This window comes from Delphinus delphis, chromosome 3, assembly GCF_949987515.2.
Source record: "Delphinus delphis chromosome 3, mDelDel1.2, whole genome shotgun sequence".
In the NCBI taxonomy this organism is placed as follows: domain Eukaryota; kingdom Metazoa; phylum Chordata; class Mammalia; order Artiodactyla; family Delphinidae; genus Delphinus; species Delphinus delphis.
Genome location: NC_082685.1, coordinates 63171665 through 63184478, shown reverse-complemented (window position 1 = coordinate 63184478; position 12814 = coordinate 63171665). Strand labels below are relative to the sequence as shown.

Below are 12814 nucleotides of genomic sequence, written 5' to 3'. Positions count from 1 at the left end.
TTTTAATTGCCATAAATTTGTTTAAAAATACACATTAAACGCATGTTTGACACTCTAAACTTTCTATAATCTCAATACCACAAAATACATATAATATACTATACAGATGTGGAAAAATCTAGTTAGTATATAATACTTTGCTCACCATTAACAGCTTTGTTATGTGAAATGCACATACTGACTTAGAAATCCTAGCTTTTGAGCCCCAAAGTACCTCTGAAATTTTAATGTATTACAACAAATAAAAATCACAGTATATAATTGAAATTTTGGTTGAAAATGTCAGATGCCTAAATATTTTGGATAAAAGAAATGTAAAACAAAGATTTGGATCATGTACAAAACAAAGGCATTCTATCAGACACTAACAGTACCTTTCTGCAGAATCAACAAGGCTTTTATCAGCGGCATTACCTCCCCTCCAAAACCCTCCCCAAATATCAAACCATTATTCACCAAATAATTTTAATTTCAAATAAAAGGATTTTCAATAAATATATAAGTATTTCCATCCTCCATATACAAAATTTCTTAAAACCATTCAAAACGGAGGCTAGATAGAAATTTTCATAACTGTGCTTACCAACCCTACATCCGGTCCTCAAAGGTGATGCCTTTTCAGGCACTACCACCTGGGCCAGCTCTGTTGGTGAGCCCCGTCCCGTCCCGCCCCGACCCCAGTACTGCTGAATGCTCATGTCAATGATTTGCCAGGTGTGTGCATAAAGTTGTAAAATGGGGACACTTCTTGAACAGCAACAACAAACTCAACAGTATGGATAATCATGGCATTGATTTGAAAGGCAGCATTTCCAAATAGATATTTTCCAGAGAGGAACACAGCAGGTAGAAAATTCCAATGGATAAAACCTGAAAAGAAACCCTATGTGGAAGCAGTAAGAGGTCAAAACTGAATATTACTAGAATTTCTGGGTGAGAGCTTTTTTCCCCATGCTCATTTAGAGAGCTTTTTAGCTGTTTCTTTTTAAAAATGGGAATTTATGCTTAGCCGAGCAATGGTGGCAAGGAGAGGTCCAAGCTGACATTCCTGAAAGTCAACTTCATTATATGACGATTACTTAGGTTGCTATTTTAGGTTGCTTAAAGATTGTAAGACTTGGTTTAGACTTAACTCTAATGCCTTATTCTGTGACCAAATTCTATCAAACAGAAGAGACTGAGATATTCTTTCCATTCGCTTTTCTGGAGACTGTAAGTTCTTTTTAATTAACCATATGGTTCGAGTAAATAGAATCTGTATCTGCTTTACCAACTGTTAATAACTTACTTCCTATCACTTGCCAGCTTAGTTACAGGGTCTAGGGGTCTAAAATGAATTTCTCTATTAGTGAATATGTGAAAGATATGCTCACAAACATGAACAATTTGGCCTCTTGTCACTACATATTCTAAGTAATTCAATACTTATCTCTTCTATTTATTTTACTGAATAGCAACCTTAGATGTGCAATATTATTTATTATTGGAAAAAAGTTTGCCTCTCCAAGACATAGATAGATACATGAAATTGAAATGAAATCTGTGTTCCACATAATTAGGGAATATGAGTTATAGGAATCTATATGGATTTGAAATGTTTTGCTTCCCAATTTATTTAGGAAAAATAAAAAATCATCACAATCTGCCTAAAGCATCATTCCCAGTAGATGTTCGTGGGACCCAGAGGCAAACTTCTATAATTCAAAATACATTATGAGGCCCTTTTGTTCAATTAGCAACTGGAAAATTAAAATCCTTCCCACCCTGTAAGAGCCCTATTATACTACGGAAGGGCTCAAATATATTTTAAAAGTTAATTTACTACAAATCATAGTAATTAAGCTTTAACAATCTAAAAGGAATATACATTGCACCCTTGAACATTAATATTCAAGGTGTCAACAAGAAAGTGTCTTAGATCAATTTAATAAATAATGTGGAAATAGTTGCACTAAGCTAAAATACTAAACACACACATTTTTGACAAACTAACTTCATGTTTTCATACATACATACATACATATATATAAAGTGTGTATGTGTACATAATTTTAAAATCCAAAGTCGCATACCCTCACACTTATAAGTGCACAGCGTACCTCTCCCCTACACAACTAGGCATCACTGACTGGAGCGATCACGGGCTGTGCTGAAACTCCGCAGAGTGCTGCTGGCCTCCAGAGCCAGAGATTTCACTTAGAACAGGTGTGTTTTGTAGGCTCTTGCTTCACAATGCAAGCTTATTCAATAAGGTAATTTCTCGAAGTTACTGTCATTAAATATAAAAATGATGCTGTCTGATCTAGCTGATTAAACCTTTCTTTAATGAAAAGAAACAAACAACAATTAAAAAACAACAACAACAGCGAACCTAATAAAGCCATTAAGTGTGTCGCTCAAAGTGCAACCCAGATGCCTGTGGATCCACCAGCATGAGAGCCCCACAGAGCACAGGCATGTGTGGGCACGTGCACACATTTCTCTAGACAGCTTTTACATTGGAGAGTTAAACTAGTGATGCTCAACCTTCTCTACTCTTCAGCAACTACAGCTGTAAATTTATCTGAAGTACTCATTGCTTATAAAGTCAGTTCTTAACTACTTGCCCAGAAAAAGGTGGCACTGAGGCAAGAAATGGGCTGAATCCTCCCCAGCCAGACCGGACCTGTGCTGGATTGAGGAAGCCTGAATCACCTGGAGGGGAGTGCTCCCCACAGCCCAGCCTAGGCCGGGCAAGACTATACCATGTGACAACTTCATCCACCATAGTATGTTCGTTGGTTGCCTGTAAAGAGTCCAGTGGGGTAGGCTACTGCCTCCTGGCATACAAGTGTGGTCTTAGAGCAGTCAACAGAGTAATTTTTTAAATAGCTGCTATTTTTATAATTAACTATATTAAATACAAGTCTCAGACTAAGTAAGTTTTTAGCTATTTGTCAAAATCAGTTGTAAATAGTTAGAGAACACTGAAGACACCTACTGAGGAAGAAGGAATGGTCGCCTGTGAAGGAGTGCAAAGTATGTGCTGGAACAGATGAAGACAGACAGAACTTCTGAGGAGATGGACACAGAGGAGAGGGAGTGGTGTTTCCAGAGACTATTACACTGAAAATTCAATTATTTAGAAGAGGATTTTGATCCATTGCCCATTACCACCTGGTGGGAAAAACCCTCAACAATGAAAAGCTTATAAAAATTCATTTTCCAAGAATTAACACAGTTTTAGAGAGAGAGTACTTTACCACAGCACCAAAAAACATGCAGGAAATTCTGCTTTAACAAATTATCACTGTGATCTGGGAAATGCTCCTGCTACCCCTCAGGACCCACAAGAGACTAGAACACACTGGAACTCAGAAGTGCCCCACTGGCTGCTGTTGCTGGAAGTCTAAAAGCTCAGAGGATACTTTTTCCATTTCTAAGATATCATGGAAAATTAAGGAATCAGAGTCAGAGAAATCAGAGAAGAACAGGACAAACATATACTTGATTAACTGTGGCAAGTTTCTTACTGAATAACGATCACTGAGAAGCTGTCCTCTTAAGGAAAACTGTTCCTAAAACACACTAAGATTAAGTTAGCAAGGTACCAGAGGCAATTTCTCCAAGGGAAAATTGTTAAATTCAGCATAATTTGGAGATCTGAATCTTCAGTGATATGCAAAAACAACTTGAGGTACAAAACCATTAAGAAGCTCTATAGAGGCCACAGGACAATGAAAGTTCACTAGCTTCCTAACTGTAGACTCAGATGCAGAGGAGTCATTATACCACTGGGCTTGGAGATTTTCTATCCCTTCTTTCCCATTTCAAGCCTTAGCAATCATCTATAAATAGCAGGGCAATCCTTTTTTCTGATTGGATGGATTCATTTTTGAAATTGGGAGAAGGACAAACTATTTTTTGAAGCAGCATTACCCAACAGGTTAGACTAAGTCATGTACCAAAGCATTAGCTTTTCTGAAAGAATTAATCTTTATGTGACCCTAAAGGACGATTGAAAAGGAAAGAGAATTTAACATTATTACTACAGAATACCAACCATATGGGTGATCTGCAACTAGTGTAAAACTTCATCTGTAAACAATCCATAGACCCTTCATTTAAAGGTAAGATTTAAGGCACACCAGACATGATAGGGGCACTAAAAACAAAAGATAGAAGGTATATTTCTCACTTTTGACTCCTATATGCACCTTATAGGGAAAGGTACTTTGATATACAACTCTTACAGAGCTGGCTTCTCAAGCTCTACCCCTGCTTCCCTCCCCTTCCCAAGAGAATTCATACTGAACCAAGTTAGGTACTTTTCTAGTGTGAATTTTCTGATCCCATCAGAAACATACATCATTGATGAGGGCCTTCATAATACAAAGGTAGTAAACACAAGACAGGTTTAAAAGGAGAAACTGATCATCTCTACATCAGGCATTAGAGCTCTAAGTCGTATAGCAAAAGCACACACACCAAAGCTCCAGCCCATTCCTACATCAGTCACTGAATGCTCCTATCAGAGCATCACAATCTAGTGTGGGAAAAAAATTTTAAATTAGAATTCTGAAGAGAGATTTTACCCTACAAACATCATCAATGCAAGAGATATAGGCAGCAACGCTCAGGAGTTAGATCATCCTTTGTTCAACAGTAACTTATTCTGTTTCAGTTAAGTGTCAAATTATTAGTAACAAAAAACCCCAAAAAACAAAAAACATGGTTTTAATAAAATCCATAAGGTTCAAGATTGTCCTTTTATGAAACCCTTCACATGATATGCTTCTCCTAGAAAGTTTGCCTGCCCTCTTTTGTAATGCATTAAATGCAAGTTATAGTCACCTTGTGATTGCTATAGTGTTATTAACACATGTTCACAGTTCTTGAAATAATGCATACCAAATCAGACACATTTCCTTTTACATCCATGTAGAACGCCATCTTCTCATATTTAAGTGATTTTTCATGTGTAGAAGAATATCCTTAATACTAAGTATAAATTCTGCAATAATAAAATTGTACTTAAGATCTGAAGTAATATCAGGTAGTAGGTGTAGAAAGAACATGTCCACATTCTAGATGAACCAACTCTTACTCTTAGAAGAGTTACCAGAAAAAGACATTATTTTTAGGTAACAAAGCTCCCAAAGTATATAAATAAAAATGCCTACATTAAATTTACACAAAATATTCAACAGAGTAAATTCATAGGCAGAAATAACTAAGTTTTAAACTAGCCCCAATCTGGGCACTTAAAAAAATTAAAATAAATAGAATTTCAACTGATTAGTTATGAATTGCAACTGAAATTTCAATCTTATTACAGATCATTGAAACCAGCTTATCAACGTGCTGCAGATTTAAAAGCATTTAAATAATTTTTCATATTGGGAATATTGAAGGGGTCAAACTACATGATGGCTTTGGGTTATAAAAAACAACACATGAACCAGGGAGGAGAAAACCATTCCTCATTCTTAGTGTCGACTAGGTGGTATGTTATGGCAGTTTTCCTTCGTGATGTGACACAGTGTTGTGGAGAAAATCAGAGGCAACAAGAATGTGTTCAGTTCAGGATATCAACTTGGCATCCTGGCGAAGCCAGTGCAGTCCCTGCCGGGTATAACGAACTAGGTCTGTCATGATGCTTGCGTTAAAGATGAGAGGACCCATTACTTTATCCAGTTCAGCAAAGAATTCTAGAAAACCAAAAACACTTATTAAATGATGCACACTCTTTTAAATAAGTGCTTTATAAAGTTTTTAGTCTAGACTGTAAAATGCTATTCATATAAAGTAAAAAGCACTCCCTCCTGCACTAAAATAACTCTTCGTGTTTTAAAACAAATCATCCCATAGTTTGTCAAGTTATATTTTTTCCCTAAGTCACGAAACATTTTTAAAAGACTATATGGTCAGGAATTAAGAGTTACACATATAAACAAAATGTCACTGATGGAAATTGCTAGTATGCAGCAAACATTATTAAAATGGAGACCTAATTCTACAATGTACTATGACTCAAAACATTCTCTGCGTACTGTTTTTGTATAAGAAGCAAGTGGTACAAAAAAGGAGGATGTTATCTGCATTTTTCCCGATAAGAGCCACTGTGAGGTTAGACAACCTTTCTGCTATAATCATATGTCATACAACTTTGATACATTAAATCTCATGTTTTAGACAGTAGTTTAAAAATGTAAGAGACAGAAATGAAAGGATTCTTCCTATGCAAACAAATACAGACTGATGTGCATGTAAGGCAGGGTGCAGAGAGGAGGAAGGAATGATAATATCCTGACATTTGATCCCAATGCAATTTTGGAAGAAGACGGATGTAGGACTCAGTAAGGAGAGTTTTTACATGTGCAGTGATGACAAAGACCTCAGTATACTTAAACAAGATAAGAAGTAATCAAACAGTTGAGGAGAAAAGAATCTTCTTTATAGAATTCCAGCTAATAAATTCCTGATGAATTTTCTGTTTCCTAATGGAATAGCACATGTAGGTGATGACCATCAATGGATGCTAAAAGCCTAAGTTAAAGTTTAATAGGGAATCTTAACATCAAACTGAGTCAGGCCGACACCATCTGAATGAACCAATGGTCAAATCTTACTGACACTAAAAAAGGGATAACCATTACATGCCTCGTAATATGATGTAATAGGAAATATAGAGTAACACCTATGAAAAGTTCTTATCTAAAATAATGAACTTGAATCTAATCAAGTCTCAAGATATAACTATCAGCATGAACGAAATGAGGTGGACAGAAGAGCAAGCTAAATGTACCATGAAGAAGTAATCAGCCAAATCTAGACTATGACACATGCTATGCTGCAGTTTCTCCTTGACATCAATGGCATGCCTGCCCCCCCACCCCCCCAAAAAAAAGTGGAGAAGAGGGAGATACTTAAGAGACTGATTAATGAATGTTTGGATCCTGTTTGAAACAAACCCAACTGTTTAAAAAAAAAAAAAGGCATATTTGAGAAAACAGGGAAATCTGATGGGAGACTATGTCTTAGATGACATAAAGGAGTTATTGTTAATTTTGGTGGCTGTGATAAAGGCATGGCGGTCGTGTTTTTGAAAACTCCTTATCACCTAAGGATGCGTACCAAAGTATGTTCAGGTGAAATGTCGTATCTGATACATGCTTTAAAATACACAGGGTAAAGAAAAGTAGGACGGGGGGCAGTGGGGAGTGGTCAAGGGTGGGAGATAAAACAAGATTAGCAAAATATGTTGCTGAAGCTGAACTTGAGTAAAAGGTACATGGGGTTCATTATACCATTCTCTTTCCTTTAGTCAATGTTTGCAAACTGCCACACAATAGGTAGGTAGGCAGACAGGCAGGCAGGCAAGTAAGTGTGTAAGCAAGGAGCCCGGGAGAGAAGAAAGAAATGAGGGGGGAAGGGTTGGAGGGAGGGAGGGAAAGGAAAGGAAGAATGATGCCAGAAAACTGGCATCAGGGAGAAGAATGTAAAGTAGGGATGACTTAAGAAGAATTTCAGCTTTGTAACCTTTCCTGAGTAGCACTGACAATATGTAAAATTTTAGAAACAAATTAGGTTTTCAAAAACACAACTTTTTATTGCATGTTGGGGTTCCCCTTCTACCTTTCTCCCACTATTATCCCTCTTTAGGGATAGGAATTTTTCATTTTCATCTGATTACCTGTTCATGCTATAAGTATTTAAATATACTCTGTGACAAAAGGACACTTGATTGATTTGCTACTTCAAGTGTTTCTCTACAAAGGAACTGCCTGAATAGATGCTACACACACATATTTACTAAAAACATCTACTAAAATAAGATGGTGTTTATCTTGTTCTTTTCCAAAGATCCTTAATACTTTCTAATTCTCAGTGTTCTTAGTTTTGGAGATAACAAACAGGGTGCAAGACCTCAAACGACCTAATATTAAAGAATGTTATACGTCTATTCATTTTGTAGTCTCTTTTATCATATAAGTTTCTTCCAATATACCTAAAAATTCAATATGAACATGCTTTCTTATATATTAAACATCTCATATGTACAAGATGTCTGGATGTAATCCTATGCCCATAGCCAAATTTACTGTTAACTATCCCAGAGTAGAATATACATTTTATTACTTTTACAGTATAAGCTGTAATTAAATTTGCCTGAATAAAGGCATATTTGTCTTAGACCAAAAACTATTTTTTGTTTAGTTTGTGTCACCACTATAGTACAAGGTATTTTTTGACTGAATTCAGTATATTCACGATTGATAAGCAATGGCAATCAGCAAACTGATTGTCATTAACTCTAGACTAGATAATAAACTAAATGCATACCAGAGACTTATACTTAATTATATCATAAAAGCTCTTTTTAACAATTCCATCATTCAGATTCTCTCCAGAGACCTCCCTACCTTTCTGCTCTTTGGAAAGCTGTTCAGCTTGGTCCCAAATTTCGGTGGCATAGAGGAAGTTGGATGTAACCTGAACATAGCTGGCTGCCATGTGGTGGATCCTCTGTGGAATGGTCACTGAAGAACCACTTGCTGAAGCACTACTGGCCCCAGAAGAATAATTTCCCGAATTGCCTGGTGACAGCTTTGGAGAAACAGGGGAAGGCATCCCAGCAGCTTTGCTACACACAGAGAAATAGGAAGTTTATTCATATGAATATGGTGAATGTGAGGAAATCAATGTACTACTGGCTCTTCCTACATGAAGACTTTTAAAATTTAAAGATTCTTTTAAACTAGAAGAGTTTCGAGAGAAGTACAATTTCTTTTAAATAAATACTTAGCTCACTGAAGACCACTGCGAATTATCATTTTATCTAGACTCTTTCCTTTAACAAACGGCAACAGAACAAAAGATGGGAAAGAAGTAAGGAAGTCATATACCTTAGTAGTAGCGGTTCCAAGACCTAGAAGCTACATCATCTCACTCCCAGCTCAACACACTTTCCACCTATTTGGGCAAATAATTGGGTACTTTCCAACTGTTTCATAGAAAGCTGGTTGGATTAACAACTAACGCACAAAAAAATGTGGTAGTAGATGGAAACATCTTATTTTGAACTCCATAATTTCTGGTACTTTCCTAGTTTAACCAACTTATTCAGAGCTGACAAAGAAGAACAGCTTTCTCAATCAACTGCAATCATCTCAAGCTTCCTGTCAATTAAGCATTTCCTAGAAAACACATGTTGAAATCTGGCAGGTTCATTTCAGCAGTACTAAAATTTCTGAAAAGGCCCAAGACCATAAAAAAAGGAAAATCAAACAGTAGTTGAGGGGAGAAAAGCTATTTGTTAAGAATATTTTTATCTGCACATTTCGCACTTTAAATGTGGTTAAGAAAATACATAAAGGCAAAAGACAGACTGTCGATTAGCATAAACAAAATAATTGAACAAATAAACTTAGGAAAAAAAGATTTCATGGTGTTTTTCCTCCTTTTTGTGGGTGGGTGGGCTGGGAGTGATGTGGGAATGGAGAAGAAACCGTAATCATGCCACTGTTATTAAATTCGTGTCAAAACATGAGTAAAGATAAGCTCAAGGTGATAAAAACCAGGCTAGCCACAGAAATCAAACTGTGAGAAGGGTTGAGGTGCTGTAAAAAACTTAAGACTTCTGCAGGTGAAATGTCCCCTCTTTAATCTTTCTAAGATCATGTTCATGATATTTTCAACTTAAAAAAAAAACAGAAAAAAATACTTTAAAAAATACATTATTAGACATGGCCTTAATTTTTTTTTAAAGTTGTCATCTTTCCATTTTTGGAAAGTGGCCAAACCCATTCCACTTTTACATAAAAATAAATAAACTTGTCACATAATATTTTATAGAATAAAATTTACCCACCTTCCCAAACCTGGTGATGGTGCTTGAGAATTATTATAAGAATTCTGTAGAGAAAAGAGAACGTACTTAATAAAAAACAACAACAAAAAACACTACTTATGAGGTACTAAATATATTCAAAAGCTTTGGGCCAGTACTGATCTTACGAAAGTTTACAAACTTAAGAAACCAAAATGTGTGTGTGTGTGTGTGTGTGTGTGTGTGTGTGTGTGTGTGTAAATGTGCAACAGAAGGAAGTTATTTAGATGGGAGCTGGGGTGTTGTGGAAAACTGAAAGGGAGAGACAAAGAATGAGTAACATTCAGATGGATAAAGAACAGGGGAGAAGGCAAAGAGAGGTAAGTCATACTATGTACAAAGGCTGCAGAAAAGAGAATGTATATGACCCATACAGTTTATCTACAGCAAAGGTTTAGAAAAGGAACGAGAGAACGACAGAGAGAGAGAGAGAGAGAGAGAGAGAAATCTTGAGGGCCTTGCAGGTCAGGGTAAGAATCTTTGACTTGACTTGACTCTGCAGGGAATGATAAGCTATGAAAGGGTTCCAAGTCATAATCAGGGCAGAATTTTAGGAAGACTTATGTAGTGCTATCATGAAAAAACATATGAAGATATTTTAGGAAACTAAGAGAATAATTTAAGAAAGGATGGTAGTGAAAACAAAAGACCATTTAAAAAGTATAAATTAGGTTTTGTGATAAAAATAGGCTACATCTACTGAAATATTATTAAGAGCTACTGAATATGGCTACATAGGTTCTACAATCAGATACGTGTGCAGTTTAAACATCAAATTATTTGAAAGTTCCCAAATAGTAGCTTCTCCCCTGCTCTGGTAGGGAAAACATGAGGGCACTTCTGGGGTGGAGATAGGAGACTTTATAAATTTTTTCCCCTGGGAAACAGATACTCCTCTTTTGCACACTTACCTTCAGGTGCTCTGTTAGTGTCTTTGAATACTTCAGAGCAGTTTCTTTCTTCAGTTTGAATAGCCTCAGGTACAGCAAAGACTGGCATCGCAGGCTAGCCAATGGAAAAGGGCAGCTTATTTACCAGGACAACAGACTCTGGCCACATCTGTATAGACAACCTTTGCGTCGTGCCAGACTACATGACTGGCTCATGTGAGCAGACCATGGCATAAGGACAACAACACTAACTCTTAGGCAAAACCAAAAGATGTGATCTTCTTATGGTACATACCCTAGGGAGAGGAAGGAAGGGGAAGAGACCTAGGACTAGCCTCCTATTTGTTGACATTCAAAAATCAAAACCTCACCTACAGGACATCAACATGTTATTATAACATATGGACTAAAAAAATCCCTGCGGGGAAATTCCCTGGCATCCCAGTGGTTAGGACTCAGTGCTTTCACAGCCACGGTCTGGGTTCAATCCCTGGTCAGGAAACTAAGATCACGCAGGCCACGTGGCATGGCAAAAAAAAAAAAAAAAAAAAAAATCACTTTGGGGCAGAATCTCTACATCAAATTACAATATAAATAATGTAAAATAGTAAATCTAGGAACTCAACTATGAATATCACAATTCTTTCCTTTTTATACATCTTTATTGGAGTATAATTACTTCATAATGCTGTGTTAGCTTCTGGTGTACAACAAAGTGAATCAGCCATATGCATACATATATTCCCCATATCCCCTCCCTCTTGAGCCTCCCGCCTACCCTCCCTATCCCACCCCTCTAGGTCATCGCAAAGCATCGAGCTGATCTCCCTGTGCTATGCTGCTGCTTCCCACTAGCTAAATATTTTATTTGGTAGTGTATATATGCCAATGCTACTCTCACTTCGCCTCAGCTTCCCCTCTCCCCGGCCCCATGTCCTCAAGTCCATTCTCTATGTCTGTCTCTTTATTCCTGCCCTGCCACTAGGCTCATCAGTACCATATTTTTTAGATTCCATATATATGCATTAGCATACAGTATTTGTTTTTCTCTTTCTTACTTCACTCTGTATGACAGACTCTAAGTCCATCCACCTCACTACAAATAACTCAATTTCATTTATTTTTATGGCGGAGTAATATTCCATTGTATATATGTGCCATATCTTTTTTATCCATTCACTGTTGATGGACATTTAGGTTCCTTCCATGTCCTGGCTATTGCAAATAGTGCTGCAATGAACATTGGGATACATGTCTGTTTTTGAATTATGCTTTCCTCAGGGTACATGCCTAGTGGTCAGATTGCTGGGTCATATGGTAGTACTATTTTTAGTTTTTAAAGGAACCTCCATACTGTTCTCCATAGTGGCTGTATCAATTTACATTCCCACCACCAGTGCAGGAGTGTTCCCTCTTCACCACACCCTCTCCAGCATTTACTGCTTCTAGATTTTTTGACAATGGCCATTCTGACCGGTGAGAGGCGATACATCATTGTAGTTTTGATTTGCATTTCTCTAATAATTAGTGATGTTGAGCATCTTCTTATGTGCCTCTTGGCCATCCATCTTCTTTGGTAAAATGTCTGTTTAGGTCTTCCTCCCATTTGTTAATTGGGTTGTTTGTTCTTTTGATATTGGACTACATGAGCTGTTTGTACATTTTGGAGATTAATCCTTTGTCCATTGTTCCATTTGCAAATATTTTCTCCCATTCTGAGGGCTGTCTTTTCGTCTTGTTTACTGTTTCCTTTGCTGTGCAAAAGCTTTTAAGTTTAATTAGGTCCCATTTGTTTATTTTTGTTTTTATTTTCATTACTATAGGAGGTGGGTCAAAAAAGATCTTGCTGTGGTTTATGTCAAAGAGTGTTTTTCCTATGTTTTCCTATAAGAGTTTTATAGTGTCCAGTCTTACATTTAGGTCTTTAATCCATCTGGAGTTTATTTTTGTGTATGGTGTTAGGAAGTGTTCTAGTTTCATCCTTTTACATGTAGCTGTCCAGTTTTCCCAGCACCACTTATTGAAGAGGCTATCTTTTCTCCATTATATGTTC

At 36.8% G+C, this 12814-nt stretch overlaps 1 protein-coding gene across 2 annotated transcripts in view; it reads right to left on the bottom strand.

Annotated features, from left to right (window-relative positions):
- Positions 1-5: 5 nt before the first annotated feature.
- The window catches only part of AFF4 (ALF transcription elongation factor 4), a 92932-nt gene continuing 80123 nt past the window's right edge, over positions 6-12814 (bottom strand). For both annotated transcript variants that reach the window (XM_060008854.1, XM_060008853.1), the window contains 4 exons: positions 10783-10876; positions 9854-9897; positions 8406-8626; positions 6-5690 (listed from right to left, as the gene is read on the bottom strand). In XM_060008854.1, the coding sequence (XP_059864837.1) occupies positions 5563-5690; positions 8406-8626; positions 9854-9897; positions 10783-10876 (487 nt within the window). In that variant the 3' untranslated portion in view covers positions 6-5562. The remainder of the gene's footprint in view (positions 5691-8405; positions 8627-9853; positions 9898-10782; positions 10877-12814) is intronic.